We start from the raw sequence: 27,501 nt of genomic DNA on the forward strand, positions 1-27,501 counted from the left end.
TTGTAGTCCACACCCCCAAGGATCATCTCAGAGCTTCTGGACTCTTGGGGTGAGCTGTGGACCCCAAAAGAACCTTAAAAGAACATCTGGGAGAAGACCCAGAAGTTTGAAGAACGTTTGAAAAAAAGCTCCATAGAGGGACCAACCCGCTGCAGCAACTCTAGCCGGCTTGCCTCAACTGTGACCCGGCCTGATTTGCGGGTTCGTCCCGGTGAAGAAAATCTCAAAAAAAGATACTAAGTCCGAACGTACAAAGTGGACTGGGACCTCCTAGCCAGCGTATCCGAGGAGGGCTCCAATGACATTGGATCAAGATCCAGGTTTACCCCGGTCGAAGGATTTTCACCTCGAATAAAAACGACTAAGTCCGAAGGTAAAAATATCCACCGAGGATTCCCGCGACGCGTATCCGGAGAAGGGTTCCAGGAGGTCGGATTGGACTGGCAGGTTCGTCCCGCTGAAGAAAATCTTCAGAAAAACGACTAAGTGCGAAGGTAAACTTTTGACAGAGGCCTCCCGCGGCCTGTAGCCGAGCCGGGCTCCATCGAGGTCGGCCTTAAACTTTGACTTTGCCCCGGTCGGGGTGCAACCAGATGACCCGATTGGCGCTTTTTGTTTCTAGGCACTAAAAAAACAATAATTCTTTAAAAATGCATATCTCCGGTTCCCCTTATCCGATTTTGTTTTTGTGTCATTTTAAAGATAAAAATATAATCTATTTTTATAAATTGGTTTTGGATTTTTAAACTGTTTCCTGTGTTTACTTAATTACTGTTTTGTGATATGTGAATGCTTTACACTCTGTCTCCTAAGTTAAGCCTTGTCGCTCATTGCCAAGCTATGAAGGGTTGAGCTCGGTTTAATTTACTGAGACCTAAGTGGAGGTTAGTGGCCTATGGCTAAGTGTAGGTACCTACCTGCCCTTACCAATAACCCATTTTCCAGCACATGGTTAGGAGGGACAATGATCTATAAGATCAGACATCTAGTGGATTTCAACCCTGTTTCAGCAAGACTACAATGGTGACCTCCCTGGTAGAGACTGGCAGCACCATTTTGCATAGTTCCCCTGTGTGCCTGGTGTGAAAATGGGTAGCCAGTCAGGCTAGAACTTGGGGGGGGGGGGCATTCTAGGAAGTTGGCTCTGTATGTACTATCTCAAAGTGAGAGATAGTGTGCACAGAGTCCAAGGGTTACCCTTAGAGGTTGATAGTGGTAAAATTAGATGTGTGCCAGGGCTGTGCCAATTGTGGGAACAAAGGTACAGTTTAAGGAAAGAACACTGGTGCCTGGTTAGCAGGGTCCCAGCACACTTCCAATCATAACTGGCATCAACAAAAGGCAAAAGGTCAGGGGGTAACCATGCCAAGGAAGGCATTTCCTTACAGGCATCTATACCTGATGCTTTTGTTTATAGTATTCAACAATCATCCTATCAATTTCTATGTGCGTTGTGGCTATCAGTCCAGCACTTGTCTGTATAAACCCAGTTGTTTTCTGTTGGGTGTTCATTCTCACCAGCCAGGCAAGGAGGCGGTCTGCCCTGTCTTCCTCCCCGTGTTGATGAGTGAATTATTTTCTATAGTGCATGTGTTGGAGCCATTCCATCAGCAAGTGATACATCTTAGTCAGATCTAATAGCTGTGATTTTGTCCATTGGAGTCTCCACCGTGAATATTTCAAGTTCTTAAAGTTATCTCTCCAGATTCAGGACTTCTGTCATCAGCATTGTCTTGAAGTCATAGGAAGTTTTGATGAACAGTCCTTGGTTAACTACTTCGAAAGCCACCCATTCTATGTTCGAGTGAGAGGCTGTCCTGTGATTGTCTCTAAAATATCATCTATCACTTCCCCAATCGCAGTCCTGAAAGGGGGATTCAGCAATCCATCTGGTTCTAGTTACCACATTGATATTACTGTTAAAACCTTCCCTGTGTCAATGTGAATAAAAAAGTGTTATGGTCTGAGTCAGTACAGCATAAGTATTCTGTGTTGTGCATGTGTGATATTAGCTCTATTGAACCCATTAATCTATCTAATGTTGGGTGCAGTCTGTATACCCCAGAATAATAGGATTATTTTCTGGCTTCTGGGTGTGCCTCCCTCCAAAGGCCTGCTGATTCCCATCTAGTAGCACACTGGTGAAATCCCTGTGTCTGCCCCAGACTTTTTGCCTGTCACCTCATATTTTTGCTGTATCTTTCTGTTGGACTTAGGATTCTGAGCACTTTACCACTGCTAACCAGTGCTAAAGTGCATATGCTTCTCCCCTAATCATGGTAACATTGGTGTCATCTCTATGTCACTGAACCCCATCTAGGTTCACAAGTCTCTACCAGTGCGAATGTCAGAGGCCAGGCAGCTTTTATTTGTGGGTGCCCCGGATGGCAGCTGTGGTCTGCATCGAGAGACAGTCGATCTGGGCCTTCCGTTTACAAGACATGTTGTGTCCTTCGCTCTCTAGCCACACCCATGTTTCCTCTGGGGTGGTAAAGAAGAGAGGTTTATTATTGTCCATTTGTTAGAAATGGGGACTATAGTTGGCAGTGGTTTGCACCCTGTTCTAGTAGAGATCCTCACTCAAGCCAAGGTAAGGGAGTCACATAGCTAAGATAAGTTCTTCTCACCCCCTTGGTAGCTTGGCACGAACACTCCGGCTTATCTCAGAGGCAATGTGTACAGTATTTGTACACATACACATGGTAACACAGTGAAAACACTACAAAAGGGGTCTACACCAGTTAATAATAATAGTGAATATTTATCTGATTAAAACACGACCAAAATGGCAAATATCCAACATACACAAGTCAAGATATCAGTTTTAAAAGTTTAAACACGTTTAGTCCATAGAAATCATTGGATGCATTCGTTTTAGGGCAAAGTACCTTACAGGCGGCAAAAATCAAAGAGGATAACAGGCACAGGGAAGGTGAGGCGCCGGAAAGGCAAGCAATGTGTTGGTTCCTTACTGTTGCGAGGAGGTGATGCATTGGTTCCTTACTGTCAGGAGAGTTGTTGTGTTGGTTTACAGACACGCAGCCTTGGTTCCTTACTGCAGTGTGGCACTGATGAAGAAATTGCTACCTATGGGTGATGCGTCAAACATCCAGATGCACTGTGTTGATCTACAGCCGTGATGTAGGTGCTGCGTTGATTCTGCAGCGGCAGTGCAAGGGCTGCATCAGATCCTTCCAGCGATATGTCAATTTACAGTGGCGCTGGGAGTCGATACATGGATTTTCTCTTTGAGATCGCCAGAACTCACTTTGAAGGGCACAGGGACTAGATTTGGCACCACTTGGCAAGTCAGGTCTCTCAACAAGAGAGCCCATGTCCTGGCAGGCGAAGACTTTGATGGTCATAAGACTTTTTAATAGGAGGAAAGCTCAATTCAAGCCCTTGGAGAACCTTGGAAAGCAGGATGTAGAAAACAAAGTCCAGTCCTTTTACTCCCAAGACAGAAGCAGCAAGCAGCAGGTCAGTCCAACAAAGAGTGGCAGTCCCTCCTTCAGCATCCATCTCTTCTTCCTGGCAGAATGTCCTCAGTCCAGAAGTGTTCAATGTGGTGTCAGAGTTCCAGTACTTATACCCATTCCTGTCTTTGAAGTAGGCAAACTTCAAAGAGAAGTCTTTGTAAAGCACAAGACCCTACCTTTACTTGCCCCGACCCGAGACATACTCCAGGGGGTTGGAAACTACTTTGTGTGAAGACAGGCACAGCCCTATTCAAGTGCAAGTGTCAGCTCCTCCCACCACTTTAGCTTAAGAAGACCCATCAGCCTGGTGATGGGCCATCAGGATATGCATGGCACACCTCAACTCCCTTTGCGTGACTGTCTGGAGTGAATGCAGAAACAGCCCAACTGTCATCCTAACCCAGACGTGTATTCAGCAGAAAGGCAGAGGCACAGAATGGTTAAGCAAGAAAATGCCCATTTTCTAAAAATTGCATTTTCATACTTACAATCTAAAAACCAAGTTTACCAATAATGTACTATTAAATTGTGAGTTCAGAGTCCCCAAACTCCATATCTACTTCTGCTCCCAATGGGAAATTACAAGCAAAAAAATAATCTCCATGTTACCTTATGAGAGAGATAGGTCTTGCAATAGTGAAAAACAAAATTAGCAGTATTTCTACTATCAGGACATGTAAAACACACCAATACATGTCCTACCTTTTAAATACACTGTGCCCTGCCCATGGGGCTTCCTTGGACCTACCTTAGGTGTGTCCTACAGGTAATAAAAGTGAAGGTTTGGGCCTGGCAAGTGGGTGCACTAGCCATTTCGACATGGCAGTTTACAAAACTCAACACACAAATACCGCAGTAGCAGGCATGAGACATATTTGCAGGGCTACTCATGTGGGTGGCACAGTAAGTGCTGCAGGCCCACTAGTGCCATTTGATTTATAATCCCTGGGCACACCTGGCGCACTACATTAGGTACTTACTAGTAAGTCAAATATGCCAATCATAGATAAACCAATCACCAATATAATTTAGACAGGGAGCCCTTGCACTCTAGTACTGGCCAGCAGTGGTAAAGTGCCCAGAGTCCTAAAGCCAACAAAAACAGGTCAGAAGAAATAGGAGGAAGAAGGCAAAAGGTTTAGGGATAACCCTGCAAAAAGGGCCAGGTCCAGCACCATAAGTCTGAGCTTGCTGGGTAGATCAATTCGAAATGTAAAGGTCGATCTCTTCCTCTGTACCAGTGTTGTGTAATCGGAGAAAATGTGCCATTTGTTCCATTTTAGGCCCCAGGGACAATAGGCAGGGATCCTATGCAATATGGCATCGCGTTTTGTGGCATTTTAGATTATCACACAGATTCTACCTGCTTTACAACAACTGACCCTAAGGCTTTGTAAAGTGCCTTTATCCATCTTAAATACTCTCACACTTGATACAGCCATTGAAAGATGTGTGATGACTTTACAGAATATTAACGCTCATGTTTTTTTTAAAGGGTTAATCTTTCCTATACACAGTATGTGATACTACCTAATATCTTAATACCAGTAGTTCTAAACTATCCCGTTTTCAGAAGATTCCAACCACTTACGAGATAATGTTCCATCGATTACACATCCTTGACTGCATACTGCAGGGAAGAGTGCTCGGTTAAATATAATTTCTATCAAATGTTAATATGTTTTTTTTTAAAGGTTAAAGAAAGAAATCTATTTAGAACGACTGATGAAGTGACATGCTGTGAACGCTTGCGAATGGAATCTGACCTCCTAGATTGAGCAAGCGTTGCCCATTTGCATTGCGATGAAGTCAGGAAATAGGAGACCCATGCTGCTTTGGAACAACCTCACACCTTTAATATATTCTATGCTTTAAATTTCAGCAATCAGTAAAGAAAATACGGCACACCATACTCACCAGAAAGTACTCGCACTCCAGCATGGCTTCCAGTCTGTGCTCACAGAGTATCACTGTGCAGTTTGCAAATGCGTACTTCAGAGTTTTGCGAATAATTTGAAATGTGCTGAAAGGAAAATATTGTTTTAACTTTTAAATCAAAGAATTGAAATGTTATATGCCAAGCAGATATGCAGAAATTTCAATGCTATAAATATGTTCATATTTTATCAAACCTAGCAACATTTAAAAATGAAATTATAAAACTTACATGGGATCCAGATGAGCACTGGGTTCATCAAGGAGCAAAATTCTTGCTTTGCTGAGAACTGATCTGGCAAGACACATCAGTTGTTTGTGACCGTGGCTCAGAACACAGCCACCATCCAGTAGGACAAAATCTAGCTGACCCGGAAATTGCTCAATGACAGACTTTAGCCCAACCTGCAAAATATTAGACAAAAAGCACAAGAAATCAGTTCTGTGAGATTCTTCATTTCATAGCTCATTCTGAAATCCTGGCTTGTCATAGTTCGTGAACTACATTTTTAAGTGTATTATTCACTTTCCTGAAAATAATTGGGAAATTAAGGATGGGCCACACTGGCACTCACATATTTTATCGTGGAACTGTACTTACCACATATAATCATTCAATAATCAGTTTTAAAGTAGAAGGGGTGTCCTACGCTTGTTATAAAGCACATTATATATACCAGTAGGTACCTAACCATGAGCCATCACCATTACAAATGGTGGCACATTTCTAATCAACCAACACTGCTTATCGAATTCATGCTGCCTAGCAGAGCACACAGGTCAATACTACCTGCTCATAGGCACAACAAAGTAACATCAATTGAACAGGCTCATATTAGTTGTTTTTATCAGTGGACAATATTGTTGTTATGAGAAAGAGCTTAAATAAGTTAAATAAAGCTAGAACATTTTGTAGTAGTACACAATTAGCTTAGGCAGGCCCATAGATCACCATCATAATAATTTAGCAGCATTATTGCCTACCATGGGGAAAAGGCAAACCAGAAATTATGTCACGAGGTAGAGGTAATGTAATGTGTAAATCAGTGTAAGGCAATGGTAAAATGTTTGTTTCATACTTGTGGAGTAACTAGGATAGTTGGGTGACCATTAGGCCTGGGTGGAACTTGTAGAGTTTGCTCTATGGAACTCTGCAGAGTTACATAAAAACTAAGAAACTCGGTAAGATTCTGTGGAGTTCCGCAAGCTTATGGAAAGCAATATGTTGTGCTCATTTTCAGTGCAAGGAGCTCATTCCACACTGAGAAATCACTGCAAAGGGCACCACACGGCACACCAAAGGGTGGTGCCACTCAAGTTGGTTTTCCTGTCACTCAAATAGATTTTCTACTCGAGCAGCAGCTTTCCTGACACAAACGGTTGCAAATGCTCGCAACCACCAGCATTGGGAAAATCATGCCTGGTGTCTCTTAGCACCTGATAACCATGCTATGGGATGCCAATTCTCAGTCACATTCACCAACTTGCCTTTGGGAGCCCAGCACGAGAAAATAAAAACACCTAGCAGTAGGCGGAATTGGGCCAGAACTCTGAGTTACATGCATAACCTCCAGTGACCAAAACTGCCAATTCATGCTGACAGAGCAAAGTTCATTGTCCAGACCTAGTAACCATCTCTGCTCCCACACCTGGAAGAGAGCAATAGTAAAGATAGAGCTGCGAGTCATCCGGACTTGTAATTAAGGTATCAAATTAGGAAGCATGATGTAGGAAAAATATACCGGGGTTCCAAGCACTTTTTACCATTTTTAGTGCTTCTTCATGAGTCTGGTAGGTTGGTAGGTTACTGTAATTGGTGCAGTGATTTGTGTGCAATATGTGTCACAAACAGAAATCCTAGTGTGATGACAGTATCCATGTGCCCAACACGAGTACCTTTGGGATTTGCAATAACAAGTGATATTTGCAGCACTAAAAATCTGTAGAATGGTGGCAGGAAATACTCTCTCTCACAGCAAAGCCAATATCAGCAATTTTACCTCATCAGTTTGCCTCACGAGAGATAAAAACCTTGACTGCCAGCATTTGACTTTCTCATCATTAACTTTTTTATTTTTTATTGTAGCTGTGCGTTTACTTTCCAGATGATCTGTTCTCAGACAGCAACACTGAAGGTCCTTTCTATCCCTTTCAAAATTGAAAGCTTTAACAACACCTGAGAGGGCCTCAAACCCCGACAATGCGTAGGCTATTGTATTTTCTCTATCCCGTATCCACCAACATCTTTATCCAGCAACACTAGAAAAAGACTAAAAATCACGAGATAAACCTAAAAGCTGGATTTTCTGATGTCTGTACCAGCCCAATGACCAACAAACACAAAAAATTACCATATTTTCTTCATGGCCAAGTATTCCAGTTTAAGTTCAAAATAAGCCATTACTCAGGAATCAAATGTTGCTTTAGACTTGACACAAGCCACATCTTAGAAATCCAAAGTAGCTTTAGACATAAAGCTCTCATATATTGTGGTGTACTCAGAAATCTCACTTTTAACGTTTAGAGTTATGATACTATTGTGATGCTAGCCAACAGGAGCTTTCTGACCTTTGAACTGATTTCCCACACCTCTGAAACCCAAATCTAAGTAGTTATGTACCTGGTACTTCTAATTCTTTTACACCTTTGGGAAATCTGCAACGCCCCTCTCATCCTCCTACTTCCCCGTGTATTTATTACATTTACATTGCACCAGCTTATTACCATCTAACTTAGGTCGAGTGTCACCCCCACAAAGAGTGACTCCATTTAACACTAATACACATATTAAAACACATCCTGGAACTTCAAATGCAAGATTATCTCCTCTCTTACTTTAACCCTATTTGATCATTTCCAACATCCTGTCCTTAATAATGAAATCTGATAGACCTCCAAAGCAGTGATCTCAGAAGCCAACCATCACTCACATGACAATAACCACAATTCCAACCAACAACACCCCTAAGAACCATTTGTCCCAGGTCAGGGGTGCATCCAGAGGACCACTGAGAGACTGTATCCCACCCACTGCAGATAGAGATACCAACCACACCTCCACAGAAACAGATACATTTCTCACCAGAAACCGCTGTGCTTAGAACACTAACCTAAACACTAACCCCCTCCACTTACTGGTCCGTACAGAAAACAGCACATTATAATCTACTTCTAATTTGAATGTCTGATTGGAAAATCTTAGTTTAAGTCTAACAGCTCCTTCAACTTTGCAACACTATATTGACATCTAGGACAGAACCCTATATTCCTTATGAAATCCTTATTTTGACCTGCATTCTGCAAAATTTAGCACCATAAACTGTCCTGATTTACAATTTCAGTGTGAGTGAATATACCAAACAATAAATCTGCTGTCAATTTATTTTAAAATATATGTGCACTGGGATCCCACACTGACAATAAGGTAAATACTCAATTTCACCAATCACATCAAAACTAATACTATTCAAGACCTACAGTAAATTTGGCCACATTTTTCTCCAATTACCTATACATTTCTGAAATTGTGGTACACTCCATGACCTCACAAGCAAAACAAATTCCAATCTGCACACACTCTCTAAAAAATCTTAATTAAAGTTTCAAGGCCTATACTCCACGTTGCAGAGGCAACAGATGGAGACGTATACAGAATATTTTCATAGCATTAGTTTGCTACGGCTTGAGAACGCGCATAGGCAGTATCTAGACTTACCATTTTCAGTGGAGGACATTGTACAAGTTATCCAGAATTTACCTGGCGATAAGGCTCCTGGTTAAGATGGACTCACAGCAGCCTTCTATAAGGAATACGCAAACCTACTGGCACTGCACCTACTAGATGTATACGCAGAGGCACTTGACAGTGGGCTCTTGCCACCACAACTGCACAAGGCTCTAACTGTGACAATCTTGAAGCTGGGTAAGGACCCAGACCTTTGTGACTCACTGATCTACTCACTGATGAGATAGCATGATTTGGTCAGATCTCTGGGATTACAATAAACTGGGCTAAGTCTGTGATTTTTTTCGGCTGCTACGGTGCAGTTCCGCTTGAGGTACCCTCTGAGCTGGGCTGATGGTCCGGTGCGTTATCTGAGTGTCTGGGTCAGTAGGGAGGTGAATGAGTTATGGCTAGCCAACTATGGTAAGGCCCTTATGTGGTTAGAAGATAAGGTGACGGCCTGGCGATCACTTCTGCTCTCCCTGACGGGCCATATAGCCATTGCTAAGATGGCAGTATTCCCCAGGTTTCTATATCTGTTTACCAATATCCCTCTCAGACTTACAGCTACCTTTCTGAGGCATCTTAGGTCCCTGCTTATTACGCTAGTCTGGGCCGGTAAACGGCCCAGAATTGCATGGGAAGTGCTGACTCAGCCATTTGAGCTGGGAGGCCTGGCTGCGCCGGATCTGGAGCTTTACTATAACTGTGCACAGGCACATTCTGGACACTATTGTGTGCACTCCATGAAATATCTACCACATGTGGCCCCCGAAGAAAATTCAGTTTGGCCTCATGAACTCTCTGGGGTGCTACATGACCCACCCAGAGTGAGGACTCAGAAAGTTGACACGGTGGTGTGTACGGCGTGGGCCTTGCGGATACTCCTGCGGCAGGCTAGGACTGAGCAGCCCTTTGCGCCTTGGGTTCCGGTGTGGGACATCGTCAATTTGCGCACTCTGGAGGGCGAACGGATGGGCAACCATCTGATTGCTCTGGAGATGACGACCTTGGGTTCCTGGTTTCCGGAGGGCTCTTTTGTCTCCCCAGAAGCTATGCTGTGAATTATCAGTTTGCTTTTCTATGAATACGGGCGCTTAAGAGGACTAAATACCCTGGCTTTCCTATGGCACCACCGGTGAGCCACGCTCTGGAGCTGGTGTACAGGTCCCCGTCGCCCCGCGGCCTCATCACACGACTTCACAGTTGCATGCGACAGACGGCGCCTTCGGTGACACCTGGAGCTAGGGCGCAATGGGAGGTGGATCTCGGGGAGGCCCTTTCGGAGGATGGGTGGCCGTATTGCTGCACACACATGCGTGAGCTCTCCCCAAATTATAGACTGCACGTAATCCATTTTAAATTTCTGCATCGCTTGTGTTCTACGCTGCTGCACCTCCAAAGGATGGGTGTCCAGCTGGAGGCCAGCTGCATTAAATGCTTGGCGCCAGATGCGGACTTCCTGCAATTGGCATGGAATTGTGCAACATTGCAGAGATATTGGAAGAATGTGTTAGATGCACTGGAAGACATAGTTGAAGTTGAATTGCTGAGGTCCCCCAAATTTGCACTTCTAGGGTATGCAAAGGAGATTTTCCCTGACCGGCGGGGATTGATGGGACTTTTGTTGGTGCTGGCAAAGCGCAGAGTGTCAATGTGCTGGGGCAGGGGACAGGCACCCCGTTGCCAGGATTGGCTGCGTGATGTGGTGTACTGCCAGGAGCATCTTACGGCATACTGGGACTTAATGCCGCCTAAGTCTAGACCACGGGATATATGGCTTCCCCTACAGACCAATCTTGAGGCCCGTGGCAGTGAGTAATTGTTGAATGCATATATGGCCAGCTGCAGCGGGTTGGCTTCCTCCCCCGAGAGGTCAAGCCTGCACTTTACACTATCAGACTAAGTGCTATGAATGCAGGGACTTTGTTTCCCTTCTTTCCCCTCTTCTTCCCCCCCCCCCCTTTTTCTCTGTTTCTTTTGTTCTCTCTGTTTTATTGTTTCTGGTGCAGGGGGCCATAAGACCGACTGGACTACTTGTTTAATTTTTTGCAGCCTAACTGTTTTCACTGGTCTGTGCGCCCAGTGCATGTTTATTTTAACAAGACATGATGGATAACAGAACTTTACAGCGATTACAATGCGTGGGTGTACGGGACATCTACAGTAATGAGTTTATTGTTTGCTCTGCCTGCTGTACCGGGGTTGTTCTGTAATGTGTTCTATTTTGAAACTGAAGTAATAAAAACATATATTAAAAAAACAAAAAGTTTCAAGACCTATAAAAGCACACCGGAATTACCAAAATTCACATCTTGGAGCTACATAACAATCATTTCCTTTGTCCTGAAAATGCTAGCATGTAAAACATTAGGAAACAGGGACTCAAAGCAATGATAAAAGGTTCAGTCATGACCCAACCATACTAAAACAACAATTGGGATTACCTTATATAATGTAATAAGGTAATCCCAATGTTATCCTATGAGAGAGATAGGTCTTGCTGCACTGAAAAACAACTTTAGGAGTTTTTCACTATCAGGACATGTAAAACTTAAAAGTACATGTCCTTCCTTTTAACTACATTTTACCCTGCCCTCTGGGTTATCCAGGGCCTACCTGAGAGGTGACATATATGTATAAAAAGGGAAGGTTTGGGCCTGGCAAAAGGGCTATTTTGTCAGGTCAACATGGCAGTGCAAATCTTCACACAAAGGCTCTACAATAGTAGGCCTGACACATGGATAGAGGGCTACTTAAGTTGGTGGCACAATCAGCGCTCCAGGCCCACGGGTGGCATTTAATGTGCATGCTCCGGCACACGTAGCGCCAATTGTGGTTACGACAATGTTACCATGATTTAGGGGAGAGAGCACAAGCATGTTAGCATTGATTAGAAACAGTAAAGAGCACAGAGTCCTAAAGCCAGCAAAAACAAGATCAGAAAAATGGAGGAGGTGGGCAAAATGTTGCGGGAAAGACCACCTTAAAGCTGTCAGGTCTAACATTCACTCACACAAATCTACATTCACCTGGATAACAAGTCTAAAAGCTTTGTCAACAATACTATCTGTCTACACTACATACAACATTGGTCAAGTGGACATTTTCTCTGATTACATTTTGCCACAATAGAAATGCTCCTTCCAAGTACCTGTTTAGCATTTTGTTGTCCACTCTCTCTTGGTCCAACCCCACCACTACTCGGAAAATAAAAAGTGTGCGACTGTGTTTAGGCCCGTCTCTCATTCACCCCTCAAAATAATGCCATACTTTACGGACCTGTTTTAAAAAAAATCTTGTACTGTATTTGTATAGCCGTAATGCCAGGGCGCCAGTTATCACGACTTTACGTGTTTTACAGCACTTAAATAAATAAATACATGTGTGTCTCTTGCCGTATTTCTAAAATGGGAGCAGTCTGAAGCACGTAGAGGGCATCTGTGCATAACATGGGCTGCATGAATCCCAGCGTGGCTGTTCAGGTGACTGACTCATAATAAGGATACTGAATACACAGGGAAGAAGTGAAGGATGTGATTGTTGTGAACTGGAAGGTGGAATGTCATCAGTCGCCGGAAAATCTATTTCTCTTTCACAATGTGCTGTTAAGTACGCGGCTGGTTCACGTCTCATTAATACAAGGAGTACTTTGTGCTGGTGGATACAAACAAAAGAAACGTGATAAATATGTGGCTTGGAAGGTACAGATATGAGGATAAATTGTGGTCATTACACCTTTTGAGCCCAGCAAGAAGGAGATTACGATGTGATACGATAACGCTGTCGGTGATGCAGAGAGTAAGTGAGAATGCACATGTCACAGAGAGGGAAAGGGGAGCTGGGCAAAATCAAAACCGCAATCCAGCTGAACAAAGGCTGGAAACCAATCTTTACTGATCATTTGTTCCAATGTCCCATCAAAATAAAGGAGAGAAACCTTGTCTTTGTCCTTACCAGTATGTAGCAAGACAATTGTTGGCCCTGAAACAGCCAGTGCGCTGAATCAATAGGTGATGGTGTAATTACGTGCACTCGACTCTTCCGTACACAACACACCATCGTTCTCCTGACACTGCGCCCATGTTAACCATTCTACCTGCAGTGCTAATCCCATTAGATTTCCTGATTCTTCACTCTACACCCTTTTCAATTGTGCTTAAGTTACCCAGTTGGCTGGCATGTTCACTTTTGATGCTGTGGTTCAAACATAAAAAAACTGAGCAGGGAAATGCTGATCCTGCTGTTTATTTTTCGACGAATCAGAAGAATTAACTCTCTAAAGGATGAGACCAAGTTTGAAAATCTGAAGGCTCATTGTTTTCGCTTTCGAAAAGCCATTAGGTCCTGCATTGGCTGCCAACAATTTGACGTTTGTCAATATTTTTGTTTGCCATGAACACTATTGGTCGGGTTGCTGTTGAGCCCTCACCAATATAAAATACGCATTTACAATGCAATAGGTCTTGGATTTGCTTCAGTTAGAGCTATTGGTGTTGTAAATGCATAACTGGACTTTTCTTGCCACAGAAATTGGTCAAACCTGCCACATAATTTGGTCCTCTCTGTCACATAATTCCAGTGACCCTGCATATAACTAAAGCACTTTTATTTACCTCATTCCTCTATCTGCAGCAAAAAATGTAAATACTGCCATTATTTATTGCTTTTTTAAAATATTTATTATTCTGGGGTCCCCTAACCTAGTGTGGGACTGTAAACTGTAAATGACTGTAAAATAAACAAACGAAAGCAAAAGTGTACTAGTTCAATATAATAAAACAGTTTATGTTCAAAGGTACTGGGCAGCACTTAGTGTGAAAAGGGTATGAGTGTCCACAAGAGAGGAGGGTCTAATTCACAGAAAAGGGGAGCTTACATATCACATGGGGCACTTTCCAGGAGTTGGACATTGCTTGTCACTTGCCTAGGTCAGACTGGCTTGACAAAGTGGCTGTGTGCAGCAACTACTGTAGCCAATCCTTCAACACAAATCACCTTCCGATCCATCCAAGAGTGTATCTGTAATTTCCCAAAATCCATCACCTCCATTCTGTTGTCAGTGGCCGTCTTAGACTTACATCCATGGGCCGAGTCAACTATGGATAGGGGCTAGAAGGACGGGGTGCAGAAGTAAGCTCTACCGAGTCAGTGGGAGGCAAGGTAAAGCCCCTGTAAAGTGGGGCCCACACATCAGATCACGCTCCATTCTCACCTGGTCCTTCGGCAGCGCTCACCTCCACATGCGACACCTAACTGATGCGCATGCGCAACATAATTATTTTTCCCCTTTTATGACATGCTTGGAAAAAAAACAGTTGTAAGTTTTGTAAGGCATGCGATTTAACTATTTCAGTTATCTTTTGTTTGTTTTTCTTCCCAAGTTGAGAAGAGTTTAGCAACATTCTGGGAGGAATGCAGAGTAAGCTGTTGGAAAGCCCTCTGGAGTAAACGATCACCAGTTAAAAGGAATTCCTAATATTGGGCAGGTTGTGAGAGTTTAATTCACCCAACTCATATAAAGGACCTAGTGCGAAAGAAAATAGTGAACACTTTATTTGTCCCTGCTACCACCAATTTACACTAAGTTAATACAAAGTCAAGCAGACAGCCTGGAGTTTAGAAAAAAGTGTGTTCCAATTTATCTGCATATACTGCATGCATTATATATGTTAATCTTTATTCACAATGACGGATGTTCTGACAAATTCCTGTATGTGTGAAATGGTAAACGCAATATTGTTTTCCCACGTTAATCCACTTTAGAAACAAAAATGGCATAAATGTGACATGCCTTCTACAGACAGGGTAAAATGTTTATTTTAAAAGCTACCTTGCACACAGTCAAACTGAGTTTTAGTGGCCTTTATCATTCACTAAGACTAACTACTAAACAGATGGAATAAAGACCAAATGCAAATGTACCATTTTTCAGGCCCGTCTCATAAAGACCGTCTCTCAGTGGTGCAGCCATGTGTAGAGGAGCAGAGATTAGCATCTGAGTTGGGAAGGAGTGGAGAGGACAGTGAGTTTTCCTTCTAGCAACTGCCCCACACCCTCAAGAGCTTAGTATTGTGCTATGTCAACAGGGTCTGTGAGTAATTTGAGGGAACAAGATCACCATCACAGAACCTAAATGCAATGGAATTAGTGGTAGATTATATTGTTAAACAGTTCTAGGTTGGCTCACAATCTGCCTTTAATTTTCCAATGGTAGTCTGGGGTTTGAGTATACTTTCCAAACTTTTCCATCAATGAAAATGTCATGCTCGTCTTTGAGGAATCAAAACAAGAGGATTTGATCACAGGACTGCATGCAGCACATTTCAGCTTTAGACCTGCAGAGTGAAAGCTGCTCTTCCATGCTTGCCTAGCAATGGAATATGCATGCATGTTAGAAATGGGGTCTCTGGTTGGCAGTCAGTTTGCACTCTGTCTAAGCAGGGCCTCGCTCTAGTCAGGGTAAGTGAGATACACACATAGGATAACCCCTACTTAACCCCTCTGTAGCTTGGCACAAGCAGTCAGGCTTATCTCAGAGGCAATGCGTAAAGTATTTGTACAATAACACACAGTAACACAGTGAAAACACCACAAAAGGACTCAGTCCCAGTTTAGAAAAGTAACCAATATTTTTCTGACTAAAACCATACCAAAACGACAAAAATCCAACATACACAAGCAAAGTTATACCTTTTCAATAATTAAACTTCAATATAGCGCTTAGAAACACAAATGCTTCAATTTGGTGTTAATGCGGCATTGTGACGGAGTCGTTCCCAACCATCTGACGCTAATGGGACCAGTCACGGAGTCACACGGACCTCCAGGTGCAGTACCTTTTGAAAATGAGAAAACAAGCAGGTGCACGGAGTCGAGGAAGCTCGGAGTCGGATCAGGTGCGGCGTCGGTTCCGGTGCTGCAGAGCAGTGGAGCAGAGGCATCGATGTGAAGCATCGGGTCCTTCCTGCAGTGCAGTGGAGGCGACGCATGTTGGGTGAAGCTTCCAGCTGGGTCGATGTCCAGCGGGTCAAGACACAATGGGGCAACCTCATGGGGTCACAGTCACACTACGGGCTGCAAACAAATGTCAGTGACACGGCACTCCAGACTCACAAAGTCACTAGACGTCAGCGGCATCTGCAGCGTCAGGCCTGTGATATCGTTTAAGGTCATCACAGTCAAGCAGGGACCACGGCTTCAGTTGCAGGCAGCATCGTGGGGTCAGGCAGCAGCGCCATCTGGGCATCGTCTGAAGTCGGTGCACTAGGTTTTTCTTGGTTTTGCACTAACTTTCACACCCAAGGGCCCAGAAAAACTGGAGTAGTTACCACCTGGTGAGTTAAAGTCCACAGCAAGTGAACCCAGAGGCTGGTAGGTGAAGTATTTGCTGTTCCTCAGACTCCTTAACATGAGGAAAGCTGAGTCCAAGCCCTTGGAGAACTTTCACAAGCGTTATACACAGCAAAGTCCAATCCTTGCCCTCTTTAAGGCAGAAGCAGCAACTGCTGGCCACCCCAGCAAAGCACACACAGCAAAGGGCACCTCCTCCAGCACTTCAGCTCTTCTCCCTGGCAGACGTTCCTCTTGATCCAGAAGTGTTCTGAAAATCTGGGGGTTTGGGTCCACTACTTATATCCATTTCTGCCTTTGAAGTAGGCAAATGTCAAAGGAAAGTCTCTGTTGTTGACAAGATCCTGCCTTGCCCAGGCCTCGCCCAGACACACACCAGGAGGGCAGGGACTGCAATGTTTGAGGACAGGCACAGCACTTTCAGGTACAGATGTCAGCTCCTCCCTCCCCACTCTAGCCCAGGAGACTCATCGGGATATGCAGGACACTCCTCAGCTCCCTTTCTGTCACAGTCTAGAGGGAATTCACAAACAGCCAAACTGTCAGTCTGACCCAGATGTGGATTCCACAGGCAGGCAGAGGCACAGAATGGTTAAGCAAGAAAATGCCCATGTTCTAAATGTGTTATTTTCAAACTGACAATCTAAAAACCAACTTTACCAAAAGATGCATTTTTAAATTGTGAGTTCAGAGACCCTAAACTCCACATCTCTATCTGCTCCCAATGGAAAACTCCACTTAAAAGATATTTAAAGGCAGTCCCCATGTTAACCTATGGGAGATATAGGCCTTGCCGAATGTGACAGTATTTCACTATCAGGACATGTAAAACACATCAGTTCGTGTCCTACCTTTAAAATAAACTGCACCTTGCCCATTGGGTTACCTAGGACCTACCTTAGGGGTGACTTACATGTACAAAAAGGGAAGGTTTGGGCCTGGCAAGTTAGTACACTTGCCAGGTCGAATTGGCAATTTATAACTATACACAAAGACACTGCAGTAGCAGATCGGAGCCCTGTTTACAGGGCTACTCATGTGGGTAGCACAATCAGTGCTGCAGGCCCATTAGTAACATTAGATTTACAGGCCCTGGACACCTCCAGTGTACTTTACTAGGGACTTATTAGTAAACCAAATATGTCTATCATGGAAAAGCCAATCACCAATACAATTTACACAGAGAGCACTTGCACCTTAGCACTGGTCAGCAATGGTAAAGTGCCCAGAGTAACAAAACCAGCAAAAACGATGCCCAGCACACAGTTAAGAATACAGGAACCAGAGGCAAAAAGACAGGGGAAACCATGGCAGGTCTATCAATGCAACACACATTCAAACACGATTTTATGCACACCACCTATAAAAGCATGTTCCAAATCACTGTTTTGGAACTTCAGCGTTCTTGTTACAATAAGGTGTGACCAAAAAGCTGTGTTGGATGCATGTATAATGTGGGAATAGTGTATTTTTAGTTAATCTGTTTAATGTACTGATTCCATCTCATTGCAGAACAGTTGGCAGACTTCTGGGTAAAGATAAAAAAACTGAACTTTTTAGATCAGCTGTCTGGAGTACAGATGAGCTGACTGTTTCCAACAAGCAGGAAAATGTTCTTGATATTTTCAGGGCATGGGAAATTCATATTGTAACTGCTGCATAAGCAACATACATATACATCAACTCCCAGCACTCAGTCTTTTACTAACAAACAAAGATGGGAAAAGCAGGGGAGGTGTGCATCTGTCGGCAGAGTGAATACTAATTGCTGATAAAACAAAAACATGTAGCTATTGCCCGGTGTGACACAGTGAGATTCATGAATATGCGTGAACAATCTGACAAATACAGCGGTATCCAAATCATAGTGTGTACTGCCTCAAAAATACCTGTGAATGTATTAGTTATACAAAAGGATGGATTGCTGACTGCTACCAACGTAAAGCAGCCCTTGGATTTCATTTGAGCTTCCAGCCACATAACACTTGGGGCAGGGCCGGCTTTACTGCTGGTGGCGCCCTGTGCAACAGTATTTTTTGGCGCCGCCCACCCCATGACCACCTCCTCGGATTCACTAACTACCACTCGGCAAATGTGCCCCTCATTTCTCCATTGCCCCCCTTTCACATATGTTCATTTGTTTCAAAGCACTTGAAAAGGCTAGCTTTACTAATCCACTCAGTTAGCCACATAAAATACAGGGCCAGATTTAATAGAAAATGATGGTGTGCGGCGCTGCACCAAATTTGGCAGCATCATGCACTGTCATTTTCAAAATGCAGGGATGCACTGTCTTTACTAGAATATAGCACACCCCTGTATTTCCCCCTGCGCCAGTGCTAAATTTGCTGCTGTGTGCCAGCGCATCAACCATTGCACCACAGTGCAAGGATGGCTACGTTGAGGGGAAGATTGTTTTTCTGCAGGAAAGAACACCTTCCTGCACAAAAACAATCTTAAATGGCAATTTGCTCTTTCTATGTGTGCTGCATTCTGCAGCACACATAGAAAGAGCAAAAACCGTGAAAGGAAAGCACTTCATCTTGTGCGCCATGCTGACGCCACCCCTGCTGTGGCATTAGATTTTGGCACTGCCTCAGATTTACGAAAACTCGTAAATCTGAGGCAGCGTCAAAATGCAATGGATGTTGCTGTGGCACACCCACAGAAACACCCACTGCATGCCCCTTCCACGCAAAGTGGTGCGTGTGAAGGGGCTGTATTTACAAGGTGGCATTAAGCCACAAAAAATGGCTTAACGCCACCTTGGAAATACGACGCAGGGCATAGCATCACTGGAGCGTCATGAAAAGTGACGCTCTGGTGGCACTAGGGGCTCTTAAATATGCCCCATAGTTCTGGTCTTTGCAGCAGGCATATTGCTAAACACAGCTTCCCCCTGAGGTCAGCATCCAGTGTGACTGCACCGCTCGCACCACCCTAAAGCCGGCACTGACTGGGGGAATTCTTATGAAATGTTGATGGATACACTATCCATCTCCATGCGGTGTTTCGAGGCTAGTCTAGAGAGCCTGATGCCGGAGTTAATAGTTACATTTAATGTAGCGCCTGGGTGTTTGATTCAGTGTACCTCCCTGGTAAAGTCTGGGGGTTACGGCCAGGGCATTTAACTAGTGTGGGGAGCTAAGAGATGCCAAGAGCTGCAGCACTAAAGCATTTCGAGTGCATGCAGAGGCTCTCGGAGTCTGCTCAGGCACAAATCACGTCAGCTAAAAATGTTCATTTAGTGCAGGGGAAACCAAGAGCCCACTTGACCTGTCTTAAAAAATTATAGATCTTTGGTAATGCCTCCCTGGAGCGTTACAATCTGCAATAGCAAGCGTTTTTACCAAGGGGGGTGAGTTTTGGTAATATTAAGTGCAGAACGACAGAGGGAGCAGGGCTGGTGTGAGGGGGCAAAGAGCAGGACTGTGGGAGGAGGGAGAAGTGAAGAAGAAGGACTGCAAGACACACACAATAAAAGTAGGATACAGCAATTGCCTTGTGTGGAGCTACAAGAATGTTGGCGATTTCAAGGAGCATAAATAAATGCAATAAACAAGCGTAAGAAGAATTCCAAATAAAAAAAAAGCTCCCGTCGGATGTGCGTGTTTTGGGCTAAATGCAAAATCAAGAACTACTGTGTAAGCAACACACTATAACATGATAAACAAATGAAAGCTTCACTGACACAGCAGCAATTTAATGTATAAACAACACACAATAACACAATAAACAAATTAAAGCTTCACCGGCATGGCAGAGAAGAAAATGGGAACCTGCATGAAACACGAACAGACACCTAATAAAAAAATTGCACTCACAAACAAACACAAATGCAGAAAGAAGACAGGACCCAAGTAATATGGGCGTGCTCAGTGAAAAATAGCAACACACTAAAAGGAATCATAGAAAAAATAACCAGTTAGAAGCAATGCTTTACGAGGGACAATCGAAGTTACCAATTAAAAGCTATGGGTTGGCCATAAGACCTTAGAGAGAATACATTACATCGTGTAGAGACATCGCATGCGCTGCCTAGGGTCGACCTAATAAATAAACATTGGCTAAAAGCAAAACTATTTTTTGGCCTCAAAAAAGCATACATTGCTTTAGCAGTCCCTAGCTTTAAAAGGAACTACTTTGTGTGCAGATGTTCTCCTAGTGAAAGGCAGAATATCATCACAATGAAGTTACCCAATTGCTAAAATACGTTGACCCACTACCCCTTACTATATGCTGTAGTGGGTGGAGGAAAAATGTGAATGACACAACAACTGACCGAAGGTAGTTCATAACTATTTGATTTTTGCGGACCCAACTGACTTACAGCTGGAAAACAAAAATATTCCCCAAGCCATTTCTACAATGTATTTTGAATTTCAACAATAATAGTCAAATATACAAGGACAGGCCCACATTGTATCACCTCAGCAGATCTACTTTCCTCTTGAGCTGCTTATTTAAATATGGGGGTAACTACACACTGCTATAATAGACTCAAGTCACATTTACAAATCCATACATAATGATGCGAAATCAGAGCTCTCAGTAGAAATGGCGATGCAGAAGAAGTAACTGAATTGACATTGGCAACAACTGCTTGGTATGGACAAAGTGGCTGACCATGCAGTGTCTTTGTGTCAAAAGGTGAAACAGCATAATAGCCTAAAAATGAGGTGATCATTATGCCAGAATAGATGATGCCTACTGGGAATATATTGCCTATTGGGAATGGGTAATCTGTCTGTGGAAGTGTTTTAGCACTAGAAAAAGTGCAGGCATGCCCTCTTTCCAGTACAATAATTTCAGGTGAATGAAAGTGTCTGCCCATGTAAAGTAGTGGATGGGATAGCATGCAGACTAAAGGAGCATTGTGGGCAGCCCACCTGGGTATAGTGTACATGTTTAAATAACTTAGCACTTAGAACACTAGCTTTAGGACTGTGCAGATGTTTAGGATTTTCTGTGAAAATCATAAGCAGTTCAAAAATTGTAACAGTCAGAAACTAATTGCTAATTCAGGTTGAAGCATGTTTGAATGCAAATGGGTACTGTGCATTCACACATGCTCTGCCCTAAGCTAGCAATCATCTTCTGACTAAAACAGTTTAAAAGCTTACTATTTCTAGCATATCTTTATTGATTGTATTAATGCATATATCAAATACACTGGGTAGACAATACAGTAGACTGCAAGCAATTATTATTGTTGCTTACTGAAACTTTTACCTCCTAGGCGGAATCTTTTAACAGTTATTCAGCTCAAATGCTTTTGATTATTGAAAAAAAATAATTTGTATATGGTCATTTTGGCCTGTGGTCACCCTGAATAGTCCATAGACCACAAGATCATAATCGCTAGACTTGAGATTGTGGAATAAAAAGACTTGTCTTAGTGTAGCTTTAATCATTCTTGATTCCCCTGCCCAAATAGTAATGCTTGGAAATGTTGTGTTGCCCCTTTCCCCCAGAACAAGCTGCAGTACCTCAGGATCAAGGCTCTCTTTCTATTTCTTCAATATCATTGCTTAAGCCTCTTTTTTAGATTATTAGGAACTTTACATGCTTCTTATAGGCCCTAAGCTGACCACCCTCAGTTTATCTTCCATGTAACTGGCAATAAGGGCCTCATTACTTTTGGCGGACAATTTTACCCGTCCGCCGAACATCCGACGGGGAGTTTGCCACCATAGTGGCTACCTCCCCGCCGGGCCCATTAAGAGTTTACCGCTAGGTCAACAGGCACAAACCTGAGTTTCTGCCCACTGGCCTAATTGGAAACACCCTACAGCATTGTCTCCGGCTTGCAATTGAGCCGGTGGCAATGCTGTGGGATCAAGGTGCACCAGCACCCTTGCAATGTTCACTGTCTGCAAAGCAAAGCTGACAGTGAACATTGTGATAGTGCTGGCCAAGAGGACTCCTGCACTGCCAATGCTACTGCCATGAAAAGGCTGGCGGAGAACAAGGTTGTAATCCCCAGGGCAGCGCTGCCCTGGCGGGTTAGGACTGCTGCAGCCACCAGACCGCCGGGATCTCTGATGTACTGTCCAATGGGAATGAGAGTTTGCATGTATGTACATGGTATTTCTATAGTGCAAACCTAGCCAAAAGGTAGTGGAGCGCTGTTTTAGATCAAAGGTAAACTTAAAGTCGGCAAGCAACAGAAGAGGAAGCTGAGTTGTGGATGGTTATTACAATGTCATGGAGTGTTCTTGAAAGAGGTGAGTATTTCATTCTTTCTTAAATTGGAGAAGCGTTGAGGTGGTTCTGATGTATATAAGGATTTTTTTTCCAGATCCTTTGTGCATAGATGGAAAAGACCTGTTGTTTTTTTCTTTTTTTATGCTTCCGGTCTCAAGTCTGTTGAAAAGCGCGATGGGTGCTGTTGCACACTATGCGCCGCAACATTGCAGCCGGCTCAATTACGAGCTGGCGTCAATGTTGTGGCCCAGCAGGAAACTCGTAATAGGTCAAGCGGACGGAAAACCGGAGTTGCGGTTTTCCGGCCCAAAGAGTTTCGCCGCCCGCCAAACTCATAATGAGGGCCTAAGTCTTATTCCTTCTGCAAGATCTACATTCACTGTGTGCCTTTCCCAGCTTCATGGTTACTTTCACACCACTGCCTTTTGTCAGTGTTTGTACGTTACATGGAAACTATGCTAACGTTTTGCCATGAAACATGTGTCACTGACACTATTAACAATTATTAGCAATGTGAGACGACTATGGGGGTCATTACAACATTGGCGGTAAAAGGCGCTTACCGCCGTGCAGAAGACCGCCAATACACCGCCGCGGCAGCGGCATTCCGCCACAGCTATTATAACACACATCTTGAAATCCGCCGAAATTCAGACACCCACACAACACCGCCACACCAAAGGTCAGTGATAAACTGGCGGAAACAAATCCTCCACCTCCAACTCCACGCCAACAGAAACATGCCCATGCTATTACGACCCACGAATCCACACGGCGGTCTTTCAACCACGGTATTCCATTGGCGGTACACACCGCCGCGCTCAAAATACACACACATCTCCAAAACACTGCCACATTAGACAATTACAAATACACACACCTGATACACATACAAACACCACTCCCACACACCCAATACAATATAAAACACACACCCACATCACCCACAAACCCCTATGACCAAAAATTAGATACGAAGGCGACAGAGAGAGAGAGCACAGAATAGACAACCCCACTACACAGAGGCACACAACACCATCACCCACACAACATCCACGCACAAAACACCACACACCACTACACCCACCACACTCATCACCACATACACCACCCCACACATCACACACACCACCCCATGTCACGCCAAAGACACCCCAGCTTCTCCGAGTCATGGTGGAGGAAATCGTCCGGGTAGAGCCACAGCTATTTGGCTCACAGGTACAGCACACATCAATAGCCAGGAAGATGGAGTTATGGCGCAGAATAGTGGACAGGGTCAACGCCGTGGGACAGCACCCAAGAAATAGGGAGGACATCAGGAAGAGGTGGAACGACCTACGGGGGAAGGTGCGTTCAACGGTCTCCAGGCACAACATCGCGGTACAGCGAACTGGCGGCGGACCCCCACCTCTTCCCCCACAACTAACAACATGGGAGGAGCAAGTCTTGACCATCTTGCATCCCGAGGGCCTCGCAGGAGTCGGTGGAGGATGGGACACTGGTAAGTCAATTCTTAACTATCATATCCCCCACCCTACCTGCATGCTATCACACACCCCCTCCCCTATCACTACAACTCCTCACATATGTACCCATGACACAAACCACCCATCCCAACACCAAGCCCTGCATGACACAACTAAGCATGGACACCCCTCACTAAAGCATGCCCACTGCTCATACCCAGAACACCCCCCCAACCATCACTACACAACCCCACACACAGGAATGCTTGCACTGGGGTACACAAACACCCACCCATTGCACACCATTACACACACACATGCAATAATCATGCTCTTATGCCCCTGCAGGAACCCGAAGGACCGTCACCACACCAGAGGGTCCAGACAACACCACTCCACCCCCAGAAGAGGCCCACGGTGACGAGAGCAGCTCTGCCCTACTGGATCCTGATGACCAGCCCGGACCATCGTGGGCGTCGGGACAGTCGGTTCCCGTTGCACAGGCACAGCCCAACATCGACCTTCCACCCTCTGGTAACACCAGCACAGTACCCACCCAGCGGGCCCAAACCTCCCTACCCAGGACAGGTCAATCAGCGGTGTGTCCACCACTACAGGGCACCCAGGGTAACCCACCATCCCAAAAACAACAGGGACCTGGGGGCAGTGGTAGTGGGCACACGGTCCAGGGGACGGAGACACAGGAACACAGGGGAACTGGTAGGGCTGCTGTGCGACAGTGGCCGGACAGGCCAAGGGAACCCACTCTCCACGAGGCCCTCACCTCCATCATGGGAGCATACCACCACTCCCAGGAGACGATGGCGACGGTCCTGGACAAGTTGCAGGAGATCCTGCGCCTGCAGGACGAACTGTATTTGCGGTTCAGGGAGGAGCTCAGGACCATCAGCTCTGCCCTGGGCACCATCGTAGGGGTGCTGAAGGATATACAGCAGAACTTGAGGGACACCGTGGCACTCCAAGGGGCCCCTGACACTAGCCAGGACGATGAACTGCCCACCACCTCCGCCGGCGCTAGTGGACAGGACGCCCCGCCACAGGACCAACACACCAGCACCCCACCCCCTGCAGACGGACAACCACCCCGCAAGCGGTCCCTGAGATCCAGGAACAGGACAGAGCAAGATGGCAAGACCCCGCCAGGAAATGAGACCACCCTGATTGTCATCCCACTGTCCCACTTTTTTACCCTGTCCAAACTTAAACTGCCCCAGCTCCACTTCCTATGCCCAGATGGGCAGTGCACCTGTGAGACTAATAGACTGGACTCTGCCATGGACATTCCTCCGCTATCACCCATCCTCATTTTACAACCCCCTCCCATTTCTGAGCACTTCAATAAACACCCTTGAAACACAAAACAATCTGGAGTCAGTCTGTGATTTAGTAAAAATGTATTATCAATGGCAGTGTCATAATGGGTGTACCATTCTAAAGCTAACATACCTATGTCACCCATCACAAGCCCTTGAAGGATGCAAGCAGTTGACACGTAGGTAACCACACCTGTGAAACCGTAATGGAAGGGTACAACTCAGTTACCAAATAGTGATTTAAATCGAAAAACAGGATAGAGGTAGACCTGTGAAAGTTAATGTAATGCTAAAAAAGAAAATGTTCTCAACTGTGTCTCACTGGAAGTATTGCTGTATGACTGACTCCCTGTTGTCGTTGTCTTCTTCATCAGCTTCATCCTCATCACTGTCCACAGGCTCCACAGCTGCTACAACACCGTCATCTGGATCATCCTCCTGCAGAAAAGGCACCTGGCGTCGCAAAGCCAAATTATGGAGCATAGAGCAGGCGATGATGATGTCGCACACCTTCTTCGGTGAGTAGAATAGGGATCCACCTGTCATATGGAGGCACCTGAACCTGGCCTTCAGGAGGCCGAAGGTGTGTTCGATCACCCACCTAGTCCGCCCATGGGCCTCATTGTAGCGTTCCTCTGCCCTGGTCCTGGGATTCCTCACTGGGGTCAATAGCCACGAAAGGCTGGGGTAACCAGAGTCCCTCAATAGCCATACACGGTGCCTCTGTAGTTCACCCATCATATCAGGGATGCTGCTATTCCGCATGATGTAGGCGTCATGCACTGAGTCAGGGAACATAGCATTTACCTGCGAGATGTACTGGTCTGCCAAACAGACCATCTGGACATTCATCGAATGATAACTCTTCCGGTTCCTGTACACCTGTTCACTCCTGTGGGGGGGGGACCGGAGCTACATGGGTACCATCAATAGCACCTATGACGTTGGGGATATGTCCAAGGGCATAGAAGTCACCTTTCACTGTAGGCAAATCCTCCACCTGAGGGAAAATGATGTATCTCCTTACGTGTTTCAGCAGGGCAGACAACACTCTGGACAAGACGCTGGAAAACATAGGCTGGGACATCCCTGATGCCATGGCCACTGTTGTCTGAAAAGACCCACTTGCAAGGAAATGGAGCACTGACAGCACCTGCACGTCAGGGGGGATTCCGGTCGGATGGCGGATTGGTGACATCAGGTCTGGCTCCAACTGGGTACATAGTTCCTGGATTGTGGCACGGTCAAACCGGTAGGTTACGATGACATGTCGCTCTTCCATTGTCAACAGGTCCACCAGCAGTCGGTACACTGGAGGATTCCGCCATCTTCTCATATGTCCCAGCAGACGGTGCCTACGAAGGACAACAGCGAAGAACCAGTCATTATTCATCCAGGTATGTACCCACAGTCACACACAAGACTACACCACTCACAAAACCCTTCCTGTATGTGTGTTGAGTGTAGGCCTAGCTATGTGTGACGCAGTAGTAAATGAAGCCATGTGAGCCCCTGAAATGGCGGCTGCCTGAACTCTAAACTGGGACAATGGGATTGTGGGGTAACTGCGCTGGCGTTGCACACCGTCGCGGTAGGCGGTCGTAGACCCTATGGGTCCCAGGAGCCAATGAACAGGTGCGCTGGCGGTGATGATGCGCACCGCCGCGGACGTCACCGCCATTTTCTATCTCTTCAATCACTAGATACCTGACCTTCAACAGGAGAGGACCTACACTGCAAGTGCTGCTGTGACCTCGGTCTGGAAGCGACGATGGCTGCTGCGTCTGGGGAAAGGGCCCCTGCCTTCACTGCACAGGAGTTGGAGAAACTGGTAGACGGGGTCCTCCCCCAGTACACGCTACTCTACGGTCCTCTAGACTAACAGGTTAGTACACAGGGAGCACGTTGTATGGGCTAGGCCTGGGTGGAGAGGGCTGGTTGGAAGAGGGAAGGGGGCAGAGTTCATAGAACATTAATGCATGGGAATGAATAGGGAGGGGGCC

At 45.2% G+C, this 27,501-nt stretch overlaps 1 protein-coding gene across 1 annotated transcript in view; it reads right to left on the minus strand.

Moving 5' to 3' along the window:
* The window catches only part of CFTR (CF transmembrane conductance regulator), a 1,002,572-nt gene that overhangs the window by 18,681 nt on the left and 956,390 nt on the right, over positions 1-27,501 (minus strand). The window contains exons 25-26 of the mRNA XM_069228908.1: positions 5,647-5,819; positions 5,397-5,502 (exon numbers count right to left, since the gene is read on the minus strand). Of these exons, the coding sequence (XP_069085009.1) occupies positions 5,397-5,502; positions 5,647-5,819 (279 nt within the window). The remainder of the gene's footprint in view (positions 1-5,396; positions 5,503-5,646; positions 5,820-27,501) is intronic.

This window comes from Pleurodeles waltl, chromosome 4_1, assembly GCF_031143425.1.
Source record: "Pleurodeles waltl isolate 20211129_DDA chromosome 4_1, aPleWal1.hap1.20221129, whole genome shotgun sequence".
Classification (NCBI taxonomy): domain Eukaryota; kingdom Metazoa; phylum Chordata; class Amphibia; order Caudata; family Salamandridae; genus Pleurodeles; species Pleurodeles waltl.